This window comes from Budorcas taxicolor, chromosome 1 (assembly GCF_023091745.1).
Source record: "Budorcas taxicolor isolate Tak-1 chromosome 1, Takin1.1, whole genome shotgun sequence".
Lineage (NCBI taxonomy): Eukaryota > Metazoa > Chordata > Mammalia > Artiodactyla > Bovidae > Budorcas > Budorcas taxicolor.
The window spans coordinates 160,501,617-160,520,514 of NC_068910.1; the positions used below are offsets into that span (position 1 = coordinate 160,501,617).

At 39.2% G+C, this 18,898-nt stretch overlaps 1 protein-coding gene across 1 annotated transcript in view; it reads left to right on the top strand.

Moving 5' to 3' along the window:
* Nucleotides 1-18,898, top strand: part of TNIK (TRAF2 and NCK interacting kinase) — a 398,208-nt gene that overhangs the window by 248,860 nt on the left and 130,450 nt on the right. Inside the window, exons 4-6 of the mRNA XM_052645336.1 lie at nt 367-492; nt 15,813-15,923; nt 18,132-18,222. Coding sequence (XP_052501296.1) covers nt 367-492; nt 15,813-15,923; nt 18,132-18,222 — 328 coding nt within the window. The remainder of the gene's footprint in view (nt 1-366; nt 493-15,812; nt 15,924-18,131; nt 18,223-18,898) is intronic.

Here is an 18,898-nt window from a genome sequence, read left to right on the forward strand (position 1 = left end):
ATCAGTGATAGGTACTTGATGGACAAATTTCCCAGAGGCCTAGAATGAGGTTTATCTCAATAGCAAGTCTGCCCTGATCTCTTCCAGGTGAAAAGATGAGGAATTTTTTTTTTATTATTATCAGGTTGCATACTGTATTGGTTTGCACTACAAACAGAAGACCTCTTTGAACTGCCCATGTGTTGTCTTGTAAATTCTTCCTTTGTAGTCAAGAGACAAAGTCAAGTAGTATGATAATAATGCTTGTTTGCTACCACAGAAGAAAAAACTCAAATTTTTGCATAGTTGATATAGATGGTTATGAAAAATAGAATCCTACTAAAGACAGTGGATTTTCATGACAGAATATTTATGGTTCTAACACAGGATGAAGAGGAAGAAATCAAACAAGAAATTAACATGTTGAAGAAATACTCTCATCACCGGAATATAGCTACATACTATGGTGCTTTTATCAAAAAGAACCCACCAGGCATGGATGACCAACTTTGGGTATGTAGGACTGTCCTCATTTGCTTTTCTTACTTAAAAAACCACTGAGACTGAATGTTTCATTTCTCTATCCTAATTACTGAGTTTGAGTAGGTACTTGTCCTTTATTCCATAATTTCCATAACATTGTGTTTGCAATGTTTTCTCTCATTTCCTTGAATACCTGTCTGTCTTCTATCACCTAATGTGGGCCATCTCTAAAGCTAGTTGTTAAGTTCTCTTTTTCCCCACAACATGACTACCTTTATTGAATTTTTATTGTACTTTAGGTACCATGCTATATTATAATATATATGTGTATACACACACACACACACACACAAATATATATATATGTTTACATTTATTTATTTGCTGTGCCACATGGCTTGCAGGATCTCAGTTCCCCAGCCAGGGCCTGACCTGAGCCTTGGCATTGAAAGCACTGAGTCCTAACCCCTGGACTGCCAGGGAATGCCCACCACATTATTTTCTTTTTATGAATTCTATCATTTATTCCAGCTCTTTGAGGTAGACATTATTATCTTCATTTTGAGGGGTGAAAAAAACCTGTATTTTTGCTTAAACACTTGATGACAAGGAATTTAGTAGCCTTTAAAGATGAAGAGTTTTTATAAATCAATAAGAAAATACGTGAAATATTAATGGAAAGACTGAGTTAAGATAAGGCAGCAATTAAAAATAAGAAATATCAACTACCAATAAAGATGTTTTTAAAGTATAATCTTACTAACAGTATAAATACAAAAGAAAACAAGAATTAGATACCACTTCTTATCCAGTAGACTGGCAAAGGTTTTTTTTTTTTTTGAAATGATATACTCAGGATGGACAGTCACATCTTCTGCTTATAGAAATGAATGTTGGTACAACTTTACTTAAGGACAGTTGGAAAACACACACACACACAGAGATATATCTTTATCTATATTTAATCTCCCAAAGGAAATGCCTTACTTTTGACTCAATATTTTCACATACAGGAATGTATCCTAAATTTAACTACATAAAAATATATCTATTATAGATGCTAACCAATAGGGAATCACTTTAATAAATCCATTAGGGGACAATACTCAACCAGTTAAAATTATGTAGATCTATGTTTACAAATGGATGAACATGAACAATTATAGTAAGGATATTTTAGAGCCTTTTTAGAGGCTATGATTAGATATAGCACATTTTCATTTTTTTTCCAAAAAAAGAAAGAAAAAGGACCAATATGTACACATATATTACGATGGGGATGTCTAGAATAGTGAGCACCAATAACATTGAAGATGTTTGTTTCTGGGTAGTAATTTCAGTAATTTAATTTCTGAAACTTTTTTCCAATGTCTTTTAAAAATATGTGTATTTATTTATTTTTAGCTGTGCTGGTTCTTCATTGCTATGCAGGCTTTTCTCTAGTTGCAGTGAGCAGGGGCCGCTCTCTCGCTGTGTGTGAGGACTTCCTGTTGTGGCTTTTCTTGTTGCGGAGCACGGGCTTCAGAGCACTCGGGCTCGGTAGCTGAGGCTCCCAGGCTCTGGAACACAGGCTCAACAGTTGTGGCACTCGAGCTTAATTACTCTAAGGCACCTGGGATCTTCTCGGTCAGGGACTGAAGCCTTGTCTCCTGCCTTGTCAGGCGGATTCCCCACCACTGAGCCACCATGTCATTTTTAATTGCTTCTCATTGGGTTATCTTTGCTCCTTACAAAGACAAGTTCTGAGGACAAGGAACGTGTCTTTTGCATCTCAGTGTCTTAAACACCAGGAAGGGGCTGGGCATGTGATGCTGACAAAAGAGTTGTTTTATGAATGAAAGCAATGTTATTGATACACACTTGGTTGCTGTTATTTTTATAGGTTCAAACTGATAATTGCTACAGGTGCTTTTGAAAGTTCAGCTTCCCTGTGGCCTATAGGTTCAGGAGGATGTGATGAGATGGCATGAGTGTGAATATCTCTGTGTTCCCGTAGGACTTCTATACTGCCAAGAATCTAGCGTTTTAGCAAGGACTCCTGCCGTGCCATAAGCTGCAGCAGATGACAAGAGGAGAATGATAGCTGTTTTGATACTGTCTGCAGAGGCATTTTTTAGTTTGGTCAGAGCTATGGCTTCAGATTAAAAGAAAGTGTTAATATAGCTTTGGAATCACCTCCAGTTTATCACCTGAGGTAGCACCACTATTTCCAGATGAGTCACACCTAGCTGTTAACATTACTCCTTTTGTGAGATGGGCCACACCAGATAGTTTTCTTATTAGGCTGAGCTATTAATATTAAAATTCGGGCATATATATTGTAAAGCATTGGTTGAGGAAGGCGAGGAGTGGTCAAACAGGTCAAAGTTTTTTTCTAAAAGCTGAGATTTTTTAAGCTGGAAAAAAAAATTAGCTGTCGTTTATTTTATGTATCCCAGTGAAGCTAATTTCTTTCTCAGAGCCTCCGAGCTCATTAATGGATGGACACAGAATAAGAATGCAGACATCCTGAAATATGACCATGTAGCTTGGCCTGAAGTTCTGTGAAAGACATTGGAAGTTGTTGTTTTAAATGAGCAAAATTTGCAGTCCGTTTTCAGATTGGCAGTGGGAGGATGCAGCAAGCCTGTTTGCATCTGCAGGGTACAAACAGGAGGTTTGATGCTCTAGAAATGAGTCACTGCTTGCCAGTTCTCACCCTGGCCCATTGCTCTTGTCGTGGAGATGGCTGTGGTGGCTGGGAACCAGGAGCTTGCGTGCATATGTGTTCATCTATTCACCCACTCATTCATTCATCCAACAAATACATACCAAGCACTTGTTAGGCGTGAGGCACTCTTCTAGACACTTAAAATAAGAAACATCAGTGAACGAAACTGATGGAAGCCCCTAGTTGCACGCAGTGTACGTGCTTGCTACAGACCACAATCGTATTAAGTCAGAAAACTATTCGAAAAGCTGAAAGTGCATATGCCCAGAAGAGCAGGGAAAGGCTAATGAGGATGCAGGTAGGGGCTGCAGTGGCCAGGGGAACCCCCTTGTGAATAACTTTGAGCGCTCCAGGCCTGGTGTTTTCAGGATTATCAACAAGGCCAATGTGACCAAAAGATGTGGGAGATGGGGCCAGATCAGGCAAGGGCTTACAGGGCATTGGCAGGATGTTGGCTTTCCCTCCGAGTGAGGTGGGAGCCACTCAAGGGTTTTGAAGGGGGTGGGGGAAAGAATCTGACTCACAGAGTGAAGGAGTCCCTCTGGGTGCTGGGTTGAGAGTAGGCCAGATAGGGGCCAGAGGAGAAGCAGGAAGGACCAGGAAGGAAACTTGGAGCAAGCCAGTCCCCTTCCTGAAGTTCACAAAAGGGCATTTTTAAGTAGTGATCACGGGCCATTTGGGGAGGACCCCTGCCTTCACATTCCATTTTTCCCACTTGCAATCAGATGCTGGTGGCAAAACACAGTAGTTTCAGGCCCCACATCCTGCTTGGAAGCAGGGGACCTCCCCTTTGTCAGATGCCCTTTTTTGCCCATGCAGAGGACTGTTCTGACCATCCCCACTAGCTAGTCCATCAGCTTCTGTGTCACTGAGGATGAAAATACAAAGCTATGAAAATATCTCATAGGTACAAGAGCATCATTTCTTTTTATAGTTGTTCGATTTGATAAGAAATTCCCTGGTGGCTCAGATGGTAAAGCGTCTGCCTGCAGTGTGGGAGACCCGAGTTCAATCCCTGGCTTGGGAAGATCCCCTGGAGAAGGAAATGGCAACCCACTCCAGTACCCTTGCCTGGAAAATCCAATGGACAGAGGAGCCTGGTAGGCTATAGTCCATGGGGTTGCAAAGAGTCAGACATGACTGAGCAACTTCACTTTCTTTCTTTGTAGAAAATTAAAGGCAGAACAGAAACATAATAGTTGGGAAATTAGTACCAGATCACAATATTGATGCAAACTTGGTTATAGAATATAATAGTGTGTACTGGGTCCAAGGCCTCTGACTCGTCAAACCACAGGCATTCTGTGTTAACAACAATGGCAAGTAATATTTATCACCTGCTTAACATTTGCAGAGTCATATATTTGTTTGCATTGTCATATTATTTCACTATATCTTCATAACTACTCTACAAATTAAATATTCTCATTATCCCCACTTTATTACAGATGAGGAAATTAGGCTCAGAGAACTTAAGAAGTTTGCTTGAGGATTCACAGCTACTGGGTGATGAAGCTAGTGTGTTAGCTAACCTCAAGCTGCCTGATGCTAGAATCAAACCCTGCATTCTTCTCCTTTTATTTGTGAAAAATAGTTTCAGAAGTTGCAAAAAATAGGTCAAAGGTTGGTATTCCAAGTAGGACTGAAGCTTTGTGTTTAAACCTGTATTTTGGCAGGGGCCTGCACCCCATAGCGTGCAGGATCTTAGCCCCCTGCAGTGGGAGTATGGGGTCTTAACCACCGGGACCGCCAGGGAAGTCCCTAAACAAATTTATTTTTGAGTTCACTATTCATTTCCATTCATGAAAATTTCCCGTGAAAATTTTCAGTTTCCCCAGCTTTCCGAGAGGATAGCGAGACCTGTTAGCTGCTGCTACAAAGATGGTATTTCTTAAGTCTTAGAAATATACTTTGAAAAGTACATTAAACCCTTTGGAGTGTTTTAGCAAATAATTGCAAAGGTCACAGAGAGTTGACTCTTTGGGTTAATGGCATTCTTTTAGGATTACATTTCTTTAAAAATATTATTATGGATTAAATAGAGACAGAGCCTGTAGCAACCAAGAGTAGCAACTAACATTTATTCCCAGTTTTCAGACCACAGGAACTATTCCCCAGGTACTTCTTGTGCTGTGGCTGGAGGCCAGAAGTTTGCACATATGCCACCAGCCGATACAAGTGCTGTTTTAGGTGTCTGATTGAATTATAATCTGTGTGAATTCTATCAGTCTTGTCACAGAGATAAACTCTTGTTTAGTCCCAGCTCTTTGTAGAATTACAACTACTTCTGATAATGGCCAAGTAATTCTCCCTTATCAACTGCTCAGGGCCTGATCCGGAAATCAAAAAGGGAGCTCTTTCAATAAAGATTCCAATCTCTCCGAAACAAGGCGCCCTGACACACAACACGGTCATCTCATTCTGCTCCGTCTTAGCAAAGAGAGGCCCTCCACTTTGCTGCGTGCCCTTCAGACACTGGGAGTGACAAGGCCTGTCTATTAAACGGGTGAATTTCCTCAAGTTAGAAAGCAAAATCACACATATTTTGCCATCTCTTTTGATACCACTACAACAATCACAGGGCTAGAATATCTTATAAAAGGAAATAAATTTGATTAGATTCCAAAATGTAGGTTAGTCTAGTAAGATGGTGGCTCAAGTGGTGAAGAATCCTCCTGCCAATGCAGGAGACACAGGTTCAGTCCCTGGGTTGAGAAGATCCTCTGGAGAAGGAAATGGCAGCCCACTCCAGTACTGTTGCCTGGAGAACTCCATGGACAGATGAGCCTGGCAGATACAGTCTATGGCGTCGCAGAGTCAGATTCGACTGAGTGACTGAGGACGCATGTAAATAAAACTAAATTCTTTAGTTTTATTACTAAAGAATTCCCTTCCTTCGTATTTTCAACCTAGGTTATTTGTCTGGAGAAGTAACTGAGTCTTATTATTTGTGAGTGGAAAATCTTAAGACTGAGTAAATAGTAGAAAGAGTGATTGTACACTGGTTCCCAGTCTTGGAGCTGCCCCACTGCATGAGCTATAGACACAGAATGTAAGTTACTGAAATACAAGCATAGAGCTAAAGTTATACCTGATTTAATACTGTGCAACTGAGCTTGAGTTCAGCTTTAATGGAGCCATTTTTATGAATTAATGGGTGATTAAGTGACAAGAGTGTGAAAGTGATTTCTTTTTTTATTCTAATGAATTTCATTTGAACTGTGCCTAAACTGCTTTTTACCTTAGCAAAAGGTAGACTTGATGTATGCCCAAAGTTACTCTCTCTGCTCAGCAACCATCCTCTGCTAAGCTTCCTTTTGGGCTTCCCAGGTAAAGAACCCACCTGCCAATGCGGGAGACATAAAAGACTAGGGTTCCATCCCTGGGTCAGGAAGATCCCTTGGAGGAGGGCATAGCAATCTGGAGAATCTCATGGACAGAGGAGCCTGTCAGGTTATGGTCTATAGGCCCCCAAAGAGTTGGACACATACAACTGAATCAACTTTGCAGAAAGTTACTCTGTTAATGGTCTACATAACCCTCTGGTTCCTATTCTAGATTAATTTTGAGTCAACGGCAATATTTCTATTTGCATTACACTTCTCAGAATTCTCAACTACCAAGTTTCTTAGTCGTGAGTCCTAAGTCTTCTAAAGCCAGTGTTGTTTTTTCCTTTTTCTGTTGTTAACTTTTCTGAAAACTTGTTCCCCTGTCACTACCCGTAAATTCTTTCCAAGAGGGAGACTTGTAAATTTCATATAACCTTTGAGGTTAGTCTCTGATTTGATCCAAGGCTCAAATGGACATGTTATGATTTATCTCTAATAGGATATACCCTTCAGAAGATCTTGCATGCTTTCTGAGAAATTTGAGCACCAGATACCAAATCCAGGAGGCAGCTAACTTCTCTTTCCTTGAATGCTACCATGCTAACTCTGAGACGGCTCTCTCCTTAGACATTGGCGACCACAGAGCATTTCTAGCTGTCAACTGGGCAGGTTTCTTGTTGCTAAGAAAACCAGCTGGCTTAGTACATTCAAACTCTGATTGTTATTCTCAAAATACATATCCAGAAACTTTATTGACAAAATCTGAGATTTCACATCATTGGGGCTCATCTTTTTATCTTTGGAACACCTAGAATATGTAGTTATAAGCATTCTCTTTTCGAGTCTAAAAATATAATTCAGAAGCCAAAGGAGTTTTTGTTTCCCCAAATACATGCTGGTTTAAAAATAAATGCAAAAACCTGTTTAGGTTTCTCAGTTGGTTTCCCAATTTGAAATTGCCAACAGTTTTGCTGTTGCTTTACGGCAGAACAGTTTGCTTTACCTTTCCATCAGTTGATTGAAATGATAAATGTAAACCCAGCAATTGTTGTACCTCTGTACACACATTTTTTTGTGTGTGTGTGTGTGCGACTTAAACTCCCTTTGGCAAATGAAGCTGCATTCTGTAACAAAGTACTGAGTTTGGGTTTTATTTATACCTTCGTAAATCATGCAGATGGGATCTGTGGCTGTTCCCAGCTACATATGATACAAATATCCTGTGCCTTGCTGATGTTTCTGGACCTTCAAGGTCAATAGGCTGATCCTTTGCAGACTTTTGAATTCTTAGAAGTTTATCTTCCTTCCCTTTTCTTAGATTGTCTGTGCAATCGCTTGGTGCGGTTGTTGTTTAGTTACTGAGTCGTGTCCAACTCTTTTGTGACCCTATGGACTGTAGCCTGCCAGGCTCCTCTGTCCATGGGGTTTCCCAGGCAGGAATACTGAAATGGGTCGCCATTTGTTTCTCCAGGGGATCTTCCCAATCCAGGGACCGAACCCAGGTCAGGTCTCTTGCATCTCCTGCCTTGGTAGGTAGATTCTTTACCACTGAGCCACCAGGGAGGCCCTTGGTGCAGACTTCCTTCACTTTAGGCCAACCTTCATCCCCTTGCTCCTTCCTCTTCCTGTCCTCTCTCTCATCTCCTCTTTTACTATAAAAGGGAAGGAATCTGTTAGTGGTCGTTCTTCTTGTGGGTGACTGAGTAGTGACATTTGGGTTAATATGTTGCTGTCAAGGCAGTCTGGGCTAGTCCCACAGTTTTAAAATAGCTTAAAACTCTGTTTCTTGTTAGCGAGTAAGTTAATACCTTTGGGACCCCAGAAATCATCCTAAGCCTCTTAGGCTGGTTCTGAGAATAGACCTTTTAAAATTCTTTCAGAGGTGACTAGGGTTGGAAAGGGCAAGTTAAAAGTGACCACATCTGCTGATTCCAAACCCACGCCCCTCCCAGTTAGGGGGTGACCTCAGGGAGGGCTGAGATAGTGCTTCGGACACTCCGTCTGAGATCCGCTGAGGCCAGAGAACCTTGACTTCTGTACTGTCCTGAAGGAGGAAGAATGAACAGGAGGGCATTAAAAGAAAACAACCTCCTTATCCCACAAGCTCTAAGAGAAAACCTCCTGCTCATCAGACACACACACACACACACAAAGTGATAAACAACCATGCAAATTGTGAAATATGCTAGAACTCTTTGTTTTAAAATTTTTATCATTTTAGTTCAGATAGAAATAGCTTCCCACGTTCAACAACCCAAGCAACCTTTTCCCTAATAACTGGGTTGCGCTATACACACTGTGCTGCTTTTTAAATATCTTCTCCTTGACACGGTTCCAGGTACGGCCCCAGCCCAGCCCCCATCGTGGTTGAGCGCAGTTCTGTGTTCACCTTCAACTTAACCTTCCTTCTGTCTTCCCAAGTGACATGCATGTGTATTTTCATTTTCTGACCCAGTTATGTAGGTGATAGTGAGTGAGAATTTCAAATATAAGATTCTTTTTAAACGTCTCCTACCGTCTTCCAACCTGCCAAATAAAAAGCTCCAGTGTCCTGGGATGCACCTATGTGTCTTCTTGCTGTGTGATACAAGCTTGAAGAAAAAGAGCTGCGTCCTTGGTCCTCTTTCATTAATAGAAGTTTTAGAAGCACACGTGCCCAGTGCCCTTTATAGGTGCCCTTTTAGCCATTTCCTAACCATCCAAGTGAAGTGGATCTTGGGAAGCTATTAATGCTGTCTTCCAAGCTGGATTTTTTTTTTTTTAATAAAGGCAAACAGACCAAAGAATGGATAAATAATAGAATCTGAGAATTCTGGCTACCAGAAGCTTTATATTCTGTAAGACAGTGTTCACATCAACTATGTAAGGCTGATGCTTTTGTTTTAATAGTGATGGTGGCAGAGTGCTGAACCCAGTGAAGTTAGGGAATATGCCCAAGGTCATATAGCTAGTAGCTGAGAAAGTATGATGCTTTCAACCCGCTCTAGTTGCTTAATGAGTATATATACCATGAATAAGACTGGGGACCAAAACTAAGCTTCTTTTCCAAATAAATAAAGAAAAGGGAATTGAGGGGAAGCAAAATGAATGAAACAGTAAGTGCAAACCACTCAGCCCAGTGCCTGGCACATGGTAGATTCTCAGTAAATGTTAGCAAGTATTGTTGCCCCAGTGTCAACTCTTTGAGGACTTCCTTTCAGGGAAAATATTAATGATGCATTATTTCTTGCTTTGCAAGATGTGAAGTTATTGACTTATCGCTGCTGGGCTTGGCATGTTGAGCCCTGTTTCTGTTTATTAATGTGATGAGGTTACTTGTGGTGAAGGAGGGTCCCCACTGTGCAGTGGCAGTGATTATCAGTGTTGCTGTGAGGCTGCGGGAACCGACTGCTAGCAAATGCTGGTTTCTTTTTTTCTCTCTCTTTTTTTTAAAAAAAGAAAAAATCCCATTACATAATTTAACAATCATTTTGTTCCATAGTGAGTTCAAAAGAACTTAGCAGCCTTCAGCTGGAGCTGAATGGAGAAGCAAATTATAGAAATCACTGACATTAGTGCCTGGCTAGCACGGGATTGTTTCCTACTGAATATTTGAAAGTATTCTGTCCAATCTAATTTTGAAAGACTGGAATCAGTGGGCTTCCACTGCTTTCCTTGGGAAGTGTAATTACGTGGCCTACGTGGCCTAATAGAGCTCAACGCTGGGGCATTTTCTCCAGCAGATGCAGGAGCAGTGGATGCACCTGTAGGGGGTATGGTCACTTGCTTTTCAAAATGGGATTTGGAAAAGGAACACAAACATGTTTTGCTCTCTAGAAGAAAATGTTCTCTCTCTACCCAAGAATGTTTCTTTGGTCCATCCTGCTGCTGTTGAAACACAGTTTACACAAATAGGATTTTCTTTAACATTGTATTTATAGAGAATCCCCCAAATACGCAAAAATGGACAGAACAGTATCAGTTCAGTTCAGTTCAGTCCAGTCGCTCAGTTGTGTCCGACTCTGCAACCCCATGAATTGCAGCACGCCAGGCCTCCCTGTCCATCACCAACTCCCGGAGTTCACTCAGACTCACGTCCATTGAGTCCGTGATGCCATTCAGCCATCTCATCCTCTGTCGTCCCCTTCTCCTCCTGTCCCCAATCCCTCCCAGCATCAGAGTCTTTTCCAATGAGTCAACTCTTCCATGAGGTGGCCAAAGTACTCGAGTTTCAGCTTTAGCATCATTCCCTCCAAAGAAATCCCAGGGCTGATCTCCTTCAGAATGGACTGGTTGGATCTCCTTGCAGTCCAAGGGACTCTCAAGAGTCTTCTCCAACACCACAGTTCAAAAGCATCAGTTCTTCGGTGCTCAGCTTTCTTCACAGTCCAACTCTCACATCCATACATGACCACAGGAAAAACCATAGCCTTGACTAGAGAACAGTATAATGTGCCCCAAACTCGCCCCAACAGTCGTCAACCAGTTGTCAGTCCTGCCCCATCTATACACTCATCTATTTCCTCCCTTCTGTTATTTTGAAACAAATTTCATCTTTTCTAAAAAAAGAAAAAGTCTGGTAAAATACACATAGCCTGAAAGTTGCTATTTTAATAATTTTAAGGTGTATAACAGTGAGATTAAGCACCCAATGTTGTGCAGCCATCACTCCTGTCTAGTTCCAAAACTTTCTTATCACCCCAGAAAGAAGCTTTCTACCCCTCAAGCTGCAACTCCCATTCTTCCCTCCCCCTGAAAAACCACTAATCTGCTTCCGTTCTCTGCGGATTTGCCAATTCTGGATATTTCATGTAAGTGGATTATACAACATATAGCTTTCTTCTTCTGGCTTCTTTCAGGTATTAATATCATGATGTTTTCAAGATTCATCTACATTGTATCATGCATCAGTACTTCATTCCTTTTCATATCTGAACAATACTCTATTGTATGGATATACTATATTTTATTTATTCATCTGTGATGATGGACAGTTTGGTTATTTCCACATTTTGTATATTGTGAACAGTGCTGCTTTGATCATTCATATGCAAGTTTTTGTTTAAACACATGTTTTCAATTTTGAGGGGTAGGTATATATCTAGAAGTGAAATTGCTAGGTCATATGCTATTTCTTTTATATATATATAAAAGGAACCATCTAACTGTTTGCCACAGTTTACATTCTCTCCAACCATGTAGAAGCGTTCTAATTTCTTCACATTCTTGCCAACACATTATTTTCTGTTTTACTTTTTTTTTAATTTAAATTATAGTCATCCTAAAGGGTGTGAAGTGGTATCTCATTATGGTTTTCACTTGCATTTTCCTAAAGACTGTTGACATTGAGCATCTTTTCATGTGATTGTTAGTCATTTGTATATCTTCTTTGAAGAAATGCCTATTCAGGTGTTTCACCCCTTTTTCAATTGTGTTGTTTATATTTTTCTTGTTGAGTTATAAGTGTTCTTTATATATTCTGGATACTAGACCCTTATTGGATATGTGATTTGCACATGTGTTGTCTATTCTGTGAGCTGTCATTTCACCCGCTTGATAATGTCTTTTGATGCACAAGATTTTTAATGTTGATGAAATCCAGTTTCTCTCCTTTTACTTATTTTTGTTGTTGTTGTTTGTGCTTTTAGTGTCAAAGTTAAGAAACCATTGCCAAGTCCATGGTGGTGGAAATTTACCCCTTGTTCTCTCCTAAGAGTCTTACAGTTCTAGTTCTTATATTTACATCGTTGATTCATTCTGAGATAATTTTTTATATATGATATGAGGTAAGGATTCAACATTATTCTTTTACATGTGGATATCCAGTTGACCCAGCCTCATTTGTAGAAGAGACTCTCATCATATCATTTTATCCTTAGTATTGATACTTCAGGATGCTTCTCTAAAATATGATTATTTTTTTCACATAACCACAATACTATTATCACCCTTAAAAAATGTCAACCACATTTCCTTGATGTCAGCAAATATCTAGACCATAGATTAATCTCAAAAATTTCAACAGCTTTTTAAAAAAATGTTAGTGTCCAGATAAGTTGCATTCACTGCAGTTTGTTAGTAGACCGTTTTAAATGTTATTAAACTTACAGATTTCCCTTCCATCTCTTCTTCTTTCATTATATATATTTGTTGAAGAGAATGGGCCATTTACTCTTTGGAGTTTTTTATCCTAGGTTTTATTGATTGTATCCCCATCATGTAACGTGTTTGCTCCTCAGTCCTCTTAATTTCCTATAAACTGGTAACTGGAACTAGATGCTTGATCAGATTTAGTTTGGGGTTTTTGTTTTGCTTTGTTTTAGGTGATGTTGTGTTACTCTAATCAAGAGATAACTCTTAGCTGGTTATTTTCTTTTTATGCGAGCAGCCATTGATGATTGGTGCTTAAATCCACTAATTTATCAGAGGTTGTGAAATAGTGATATTCTAATTCCATTATGTCCTTTTCATTTATCAGATTAAATATTGTTTTTGTGAAGAAAAGTTTTAGCTCTTTTATTATGTAATCATGGTAGTAAAACTTGTAAAAGAAAGGCAGTGTAAATTCTTGATTTTTTTCCCTTTATTTACCAGTTTCAGTATAAGAAATTGGTTCTTCAGTTTCTTCAAACAGTGCCAGTTATATTCTTTTTGAGGGGATGTTTTTATTAATGCATTTACTTAAGCATATTCCGTGTGTTTCAAGACATTGCAGTTATTATTATTTTTTTAAAGTTTTATTTATTTATTTTAATTGGAGGCTAATTACTTTACAGTATTGTAGTGGTTTTTGCCATACATTGACATGAATCAGCCATGGATGTACATGTGTTTCCTATCCTGAACCGCCTCCCCCCCAACCTCCCTCCCCATCCCATCCCTCAGGGTCATCCCAGTGCACCAGCCCTGAGTACCCTGTCTCATGCATCAAACCTGGACTGATGATCTGTTTCTCATAGGATAATATACACGTTTCAATGTTCTTCTCGCAAATCATCCCACCCTCGCCGTCTCCCCCAGAGTCCGAAAGACTGTTCTTTACATCTGTGTCTCTTTCGCTGTCTCGCATACAGGGTTATTGTTACCATCTTTCTAAATTCTATATATATGCATTAGTGTACTGTATTGGTGATTTTCTTTCTGATTTACTTCACTCTGTATAATAGGCTTGAGGTTCATCCACCTCATTAGAACTGATTCAAATGCATCTTTTTAATGCCTGAATAATATTCCATTGTGTATACATACCACAACTTTCTTATCCATTTGTCTGCTGATGGACATCTAGGTTGCTTTCATGTCCTGGCTATTGTAAACAGTGCTGTGATGAAAACTGGCGTACACGTGTCTCTTTCTATTCTGGTTTCCTTGGTGTGTATGCCCAGCAGTGGGATTGCTGCGTCATATGGTAGTTCCATTTCCAGTTTTTTAAGGAATCTCCACACTGTTCTCCATAGTGGCTGTACTGGTTTGCATTCCCACCAACAGTGTAAGAGGGTTCCCTTTTCTCAGCACCCTCTCCAGCATTTATTGTTTGTAGACTTTTTGATAGCAACCATTCTGACTAGTGTGAGATGGTACCTCATTGTGGTTTTGATTTGCATTTCTCTGATAATGAGTGATGTTGAGCATCTTTTCATGTGTTTGTTAGCCATCTGTATGTCTTCTTTGGAAAAATGTCTGTTTAGTTCTTTGGCCCATTTTTTGATGGGGTCGTTTATTTTCTGGAATTGAGCTGCATGAGCTGCTTTTATATTTTTGAGATTAATTCTTTGTCAGTTGCTTCTGATTCTCAGATTATCCCATTTTGGCCAGTGAGACCTCTTAAAGTTGACTCTTTGATCTTTTCTAGCATGATCTTATAGTCTTTCATAGGTTCCTGGCTCTCATATATGATAATTTTACAGCTTTTTGCAGGGGCTGAAACATGCTCTTGTGTGACACTTTTCAAATTTCTTTACAAGAGCCCCTGATCGATCTGTGTACTTTCACCAGCTCTCTGGAGAAGAGTGGAGAGTTTTGTTATGCTTTATAAAATCATAAGAAGACAAATCAGAATGACATTGGAAACTCATTCAGAAAACTAATTTTATGAGTTTTTAAAATAATTTTTTGAGTTTCACCTGGGCATTTAGGGAAAAAAAGAGAATGTTCTTTCTGCCCAGAGATTTTTTGCAGCCTTATGGGTTATCTTTTAGGACCTGGTGACGTGGTGCTGATGTTAGGAATGCACATTTGGACAAAGCCAAAATCATCAGTGTGATTTCATTATGTCTCTATTTTAGTTCTGTTTCTAGCGTCAAATCAGAGACTGATTGCTAGTCATCCTAAACTCTTTTCTTATAATTATGTTTAAAGGTACCTAATAAGTTGACTTTTGCTGAAGACTTTTGAAGAAGAGGGAGAATGTATGGACATGGATGTGTTTTTCTAAATGTAGAAAATTAATGTAAAAGCAGATGGATTGCTTTTTTTCTTCTAGTCTCTACTTCTCCATTAAGTAAGGGAGATGTTTATTTTCTGCCTATTTTATAAAGTTGCTGAGTCCTGTAATGAGTTTATATTTATAGAGAACTTGGAGCTTTCTGGATGAAAGGTGCTAAATTAGGGCTTATTGTTTAGTGAATTTATCTGATATGTCCAGCCTCTTGGGAACATTTGCTGAAGTTAATTAAAAGCAGATAGTCCTCACTCTGACAGCTTACAGTGCCACTTACAAACCAATAACATAAACAATGTGCACTTCTATTGTTCTGGCTTGGGATTGCCTAGACAACCACAGCTCTTTCAGAGAGGGGGATGAGCCTACTTCTGTAGGAAAGATGGGCTTGACCGCTAAGTAAAACCACAAGGATAGTCTCAATTCCATCTGAACCAACCTAGCTGCCCTCATTTAAAACACACACTTAGAATATGGAGATTTTCCTCAATTTCCAGTTGTAATTTTCAGTTTGGAAAATTAAAAATAATCTTTCCAGGACTTCCCTGGTGGTCCAGTGGTTAAGACTTTACCTTCCAACGCAGGGGATGAGGCTTCAATCCCTGGTCAGATCCCACATGTCTCAAGGCCAAACAAATAAAGCATTAAAAAAAGAAGCAATATTTGTAACAAAATTCAATAAAAGCTCTAAAAATGGTCCACATCAAAAAAAAATCTATCATTTGGGGGAAAAAAATAAAGATAAAAATTTGTTTTATATGTCACTTTATGATCACTTTTTCTTTGCAGAAATGGCATTCCAAAGCAACCAACTAGATACCTTATATTTTCTTAACACAGTGGAAGTCTTAAAGTATAATTATAATAATGGCCTATTTGCTTCCTTTGCCAGTTGGTGATGGAGTTTTGTGGTGCAGGCTCTGTCACTGACCTGATCAAGAACACAAAAGGTAACACGTTGAAGGAGGAGTGGATTGCGTACATCTGCAGGGAGATCTTACGAGTAAGTGACAACATGGGAAACCTTGGGAGGAATTGAACTTGACACTGACTTTCCACTAATTCGTTCCATAATTCATGTCAGAAACCTCCTTAGAGCTTTATTCTAACAGTGATGGTGGCAGTGGTATGTGTTGTGGTCTGCTGTTATGAAGGGAGAGCCATTCTGAATAGGCTTCCCGGGTGGCTCAGTGGTAAAGAATCTGCCTGACAATGCAGGAGACACAGGTTCGATCCCTGGGTCAGGAAGATCCCCTGGAGGAGAAAATGGCAACCCACTCCAGTATTCTTGCTGGGAGAATCCCATGGACAGAGGAGCCTGGCGGGCTACAGTCCATAGGGTCACCAAGAGTCACATACAACTGAGCAAAAAAACTGAACAAACAAAAAAAACTGATAAGGCATGTGCACTCTCATTTGAAGGGTTAGTTGGGTGATTTCCCTTAACCTGGAATTCATTTCTTATGGGGTTTCCAGTTGGAATTCTGGTTTTAGATCACAGAGATAGTTTTCTACTTAGGAGATGGATTGTTTAAGGATATTTTGGTCACTTGTTTGAGTTTTCAACTTGTGAAAGTGTATAACTAATTTAGGCTTGTATGACGTTAGCCATTTTAGTACATAAAACCTAGTTTAACTGATTTTACCTTAAAAAGTTTCTTTGAGACAGTCTCTAAAATCAGTCAAAACAGTTGGGCAAGAATGTGCCCATCTGCCCAGTTTTGCCCACAAATTCCAGAGTCAGACAGTCTGCACAGCACTATCATATTTGCTGAGTTCACTTCAGGAAGATAACTAGTCATGTTTTAGTTTGTTTGGGTCAGTTTACTTATCTCTTGCTATTAATAAGGAGGCTACTATATGTCCACTGAACATTCCTTACTAGATCTGCTTGACATTTATTTATTTGTTCTGCCTTCTTAATATAAGGGAACAAAACATGAAACTATTACATAAATTAGAATGTTTGGTATTGTAATGATGTTATTTCTCCCCAGTCTGATCCTTGGTATCATAAACTGCCTCTTCAAATCCTTCTAGATACACTTGTGGATGTACAAGCTGATTTTTTAAACATATGAAAATAACAAAAGGCCAAGAATAATCAAGGCAATTTTGAAGAACAAAGGTGAAAAATTTATGCTGCCAGTTTTCAGGACTTCTTATAAAGTTGCTAAGTAGTTAAGACAGGGTGGTATTGTCATAAGGATAGGCAAATGGCCAAGGAAATAGAACAGAGAGTCCATGAACAGACCCACTTCTTCTGGTCACCTGATTTACAACCAGAGCAGTGCTACAGTGCATGGGGAAAGTACAGAAAATAAATAAAAAATGACAACACTTGGGTATCCGATGCTTGAATTCACAAGCATTGATATAATATGATTTACTTCAGTATGCCAATTTTAGATTCTTTTAGGTTACAGTGTATCTGAGAAACCACCTTAGAACAAGTCTGTTTTTAGAACTCATACCACATAAAAGCCAAAGTCAGGATAATTCATGGAAAAATGGAACACAATGAGGTTGAGATGTCACTGAATAATTATTTCACATAATGAGCATAAAGTCACAAATATCATAAAGCACTAAAAATGACAGTGGTGGACATTAACAAAGGAAATAAAAATTGCTGTTTTCCTCTTTTTTTAATGTGAGCCATTGGTTAAAGCTAATGGGAAATTTCTTGGTTGGTCTGAGTAATACTGTGCTTAATTAAAATTATATAATAGAAGGTAACTTTTAAACTTTTCAATTCAAAAATTGCCCCCCAAAGTGGGGACTTCTGTTAAATCAGTTTTCTGTACAGACTCTGTAGATGTTCCGGGTACCAGCTGGCAAATACAGGTGGTCCTGACTTTTCAGAGTGCTGTTAGCTGAGACATGTGCATGTTGGAACCAGTCATATCATGGCTTGTGTGGTTCCTTGTTACCCGAGATCAGAGTTGATAGGCAAGTGTTTCATTTAGCGCAGTACCGTGCATCGTAAGGCCTGCCTATATATTTCAGTTTATACTGATCAGTTGCTTGCAGCTTAGGATAAATGAATATTGTGCTACGTTTGAATTACGACCACATGAAAAACATGAATACAATAATGAAAGTATCTCTGGGTAAGTTTAAATTTTTTGGATCATTAACATCCAAAATACATTTTTTTGCACCTGGATTTATATTCCTGTTAACCCTTCCCAACTCTCTGTCACTCCAGGGGCTGAGTCACCTGCACCAGCATAAAGTGATTCATCGAGATATTAAAGGGCAAAATGTCTTGCTGACTGAAAATGCAGAAGTTAAACTAGGTAAGAACAGAATCCAATGAGCCTAGGAATTACAGGAATTGGTAGGATTGTTTCAGCTGTTTTTCTTTTTAAATAATGAATGTAAACGTATCACTGTGTATTTGGAGGTCATTGTACCTAGACTGGAAAGGAACATGTTTCTTTTCCTATTTAAAAAACATTTTTTAAAAGCACTTTCAGGAGTGAATTGGTATACAATATTATAAGCAGAACCATGTGCTTAATCAATGTGTAGAAATAACTGAGCTTGTTTTTTAAGCAAAGAGCCTTTAGATTAGAAGTGGCTGACCTTGAAACGGTTTCCCATATCTTATAGTTTGTGTATGTTGTTGCTGCTGTAACAGAACAATGATGACTTATTTTTTAATTGAAAATATCCACACGCATTTAGAATAATGAATTTCCTGCTATATTCCCCTGTATTTTAAGTGCTGTTTCCATCGATTTCATTATTACCTAGGGCACCTATGCAAAATGGATGCTTGAAATTCTACTTTACACACATATTGATTATCCCACTTCCGTCTGCCAGAGTTATCAGTGAGGGAATCCTTTTCTCTGGTCCTTTCCGTTAGAGCCCTTCCCACAATAAATCTGGGATTTTCCAGATAAGGTAGAGAATGCCCACATGCATTTGACTGCTTGATGTAAGTAAGAGCATACATTGACAGATATC